Source organism: Phalaenopsis equestris, unplaced genomic scaffold (assembly GCF_001263595.1).
Source record: "Phalaenopsis equestris unplaced genomic scaffold, ASM126359v1 Scaffold219108, whole genome shotgun sequence".
Lineage (NCBI taxonomy): Eukaryota > Viridiplantae > Streptophyta > Magnoliopsida > Asparagales > Orchidaceae > Phalaenopsis > Phalaenopsis equestris.
The window spans coordinates 24,121-27,011 of NW_018237501.1; the positions used below are offsets into that span (position 1 = coordinate 24,121).

The following is a 2,891-nucleotide window of genomic DNA, read 5'->3' on the forward strand; positions in this document are numbered from 1 at the left end:
CTTCCGATGGAGGTATCTCTAAAGAAGTATAACACTTAGAGGAATAAAAAAGGAAAGCAAGTAATGCCATGAACTCTCATCCAATCTGAAAACATGCCAATAAAATTATCATATATATCTAAAATTGTAAGTATGTTTAAGGTGAAGATACCTAAAAACAAATTGTGACTAATTAATGTAAAAGATACATGTCTGAACTGTGTAGGTCTTAATAAGGCAGAAATTTTATTTACAGAATTACCAACCACATCCAAATAGATCTTCCTAAACTCTTAGACTACTTTAGATCAACAAATTAAAAGATACACATTCTTTTCCAATCACACGTTGCATTTTTTTTTTTTTTTGGTTCTTACTTTCTTAAAATTCGCAGCTACAACATTACAGGTTTTCCAAAATTTTGAACTTTTAATGCTTTATTATTAATGTAATTTAAATTGGAAATTTATATGCTAGAAAGTGATTTTGAATGCTTACATGTTTTTGTTTTAGTATCTGTTGCTGTTATAGTTTTTACTTTGTGAGGAGCTGAAAAAAAGAGAAATTTATTTGTTACAAAATGATAGTGAGCGTTGTATGCATATTCTTCTTTTGGTGTCTGTAGCTGTAGTTTTTTGCTATGATTATTTATAACTGGGGGAAGGCAGAAAACTTAACAAGCTTTTTTGTATTTCAGGAAAAAGGAAATGCGGTGGACAAAAGAATATCAGAGTCATCAGGGTCCATAAGAAATAAATAAATGATTTTTTATTTTTTTTTGTCATTCTTATCTTGCATTATTCATACCCAAATTTGTAATTGTTGCATATTTTGGTTTCTAGTGTGATAATGTGGAATGGATTTTATCAAAAGTGTTGAGTTGTTAGGTTTTGAAGTTATGCATAAGGAAAAGGTCTTGCTGTAACTTAGTTATAGTCTCCTCATGTAAATCATAATTTCTTCCAGAAATGCTCAAATTATACTGCCCAAAGGCCTCGAACAAACCCGCAATGAAGTCACTTATATGTGCTTGTTTGTGTAAGCTTTTCTTTTCATCTAAAGTCTGATTTATGAACTAATTTCAAAACTTCATAACAAAAGGAAATTTTCATGAAGCAGCTTAACAGAAATTGTTTAAACGAGATGCTTCTATTTTAAATCAGCCTTCGGCTGGCACATAGCAGGGAAAAAAAAAACATTACTAATTATTATAGGCATGACAAATTTTCTTTTCATTTTGCTCACTCTTATCCAGATTGGTTCATTTCTTGTTTAATGTACCTTATTTGTGAATCATTGATGGAATATGTTATTTTTGCGAAGAAGAATTTGCAAAAAGGAGTTGCTCGGCTCTCTTTTACTGAAATAACGATTTTGAATAACACTAAGGGTCTGTTTGGGGCAGCTGCAGTTTATCCAGCTTATCCTGATAATCTAGTGATAAACAGCTGATCTGGATAAGTTGTCTGTCGGTTTGGTTTGTGCGTTTAAAGAACAATTGATTCTGGAAAAATGATCAAACAGACCCTGTTCTGGATAAGCTGTTTGGTTTGTGCGTTTTGTAAACAGCTTATTTGCAATTTTTTTTAGTTGAATGAATAATCTGTATAGTAGAATTTGTTATTTTCTCATTAAAATTAAAGATCAAATGCTCAGACAAGAAAATACAAAAAAAGTGGAGTTACATTTATTAACTCAAATATATCTGATCACATCAAACGAGCAAAGTTACGCATACAAAAGTAAAATGCACATTCACATTCTAATATGGAGTATAATAAGACCCCAAAATTATGATAAATCTAATTAGCTATCATAATATGACCTTTTAAAACATATAATAATAAAAGCCTAAGCAAATGATACCACAAAATGAGAATTCTCCATATATGTATAACCATAAACCATTTAATGAAAGCCATATCATCAAAATGAGCCTCAGCTGCATAACAAGAATATTATGACCATCCAATGTTTTGACAAATCCAATGTTTTGACAAGTTATCCAATGTTTTGACAAGTTAGAAGGACAAAGATTACCAATATACGCAATGAGCAAACAGAAATTACTGAAGCAAACGAAAATTAAAGAAGCAAACACAATCTCAAATAGCAGGAACTACATTCAAGCCATTTCAGATCTGCATAAAGGAGAATTCTCCATATATGTATAGTCATAACAAATCGGGCCAAACATGATAATTGCATTAAGAGCATGGCAATGCAGTATTATAGTTTCTATTTTATGTCTTTTCTTACTTTCATTTTTTCATTTTCTTTCTCATCATGGAAACATCAGGCCTCCACTTGACTATTATCTCAAACATAATTTACTTTACAAACTTTTCTGTTTACACTGATGCCACCCAAGTCTTTCTTATCAGGTATAACATGCCACCATTTTAACTTTTAATTGAAATTCGTAAGCCTCAACAAACACACCTCGTTGGCCTTCCAAGCTGCTACACAAACTTCAGTTAACTCTCACAAGAGGCTGCCTATCTATTTTCTTGCTCATTCCAGCTCTGTAAATTTGAACAATTAAGGGAAGATGGTAAATTAATAAAAAAAAAAAGCAACACCTGTGAGCTACTAGTTGGAAGCTCACAAATGTCTCTATGTTTTCTAGAAGGCTAGACTCTTCCCAGCTTCCCATTTATAAATTAGCTCCAATCTGATAAATATTGTGCAATTTTTTGTGTGATATGAAACACTTGGATGGTGTAAACATAAAAAGATAAAGTATAGGTGTCAGATATGTAAATACATAAGAATCGGGTGGTATGTATGTAAATTTTTCTAACCATGTAGTTTGAATCTAATTTCCAAATTATTATTTTGACCCTCAATTATTGAACTAAGGTAAAAGGGCACTTTTGTAATGTGGTACCGCTCACCTACCACATCTCACA

The 2,891-nt window shown here is 31.5% G+C and overlaps 1 protein-coding gene across 1 annotated transcript in view; it reads left to right on the plus strand.

The window, feature by feature from the left end:
* LOC110037375 overlaps positions 1 to 983 on the plus strand; it is a 2,535-nt gene extending 1,552 nt beyond the window's left edge. Inside the window, exon 3 of the mRNA XM_020742007.1 lies at positions 677 to 983. Within this exon, the coding sequence (XP_020597666.1) occupies positions 677 to 739 (63 nt within the window). The 3' untranslated portion in view covers positions 740 to 983. The remainder of the gene's footprint in view (positions 1 to 676) is intronic.
* Positions 984 to 2,891: the final 1,908 nt, after the last annotated feature.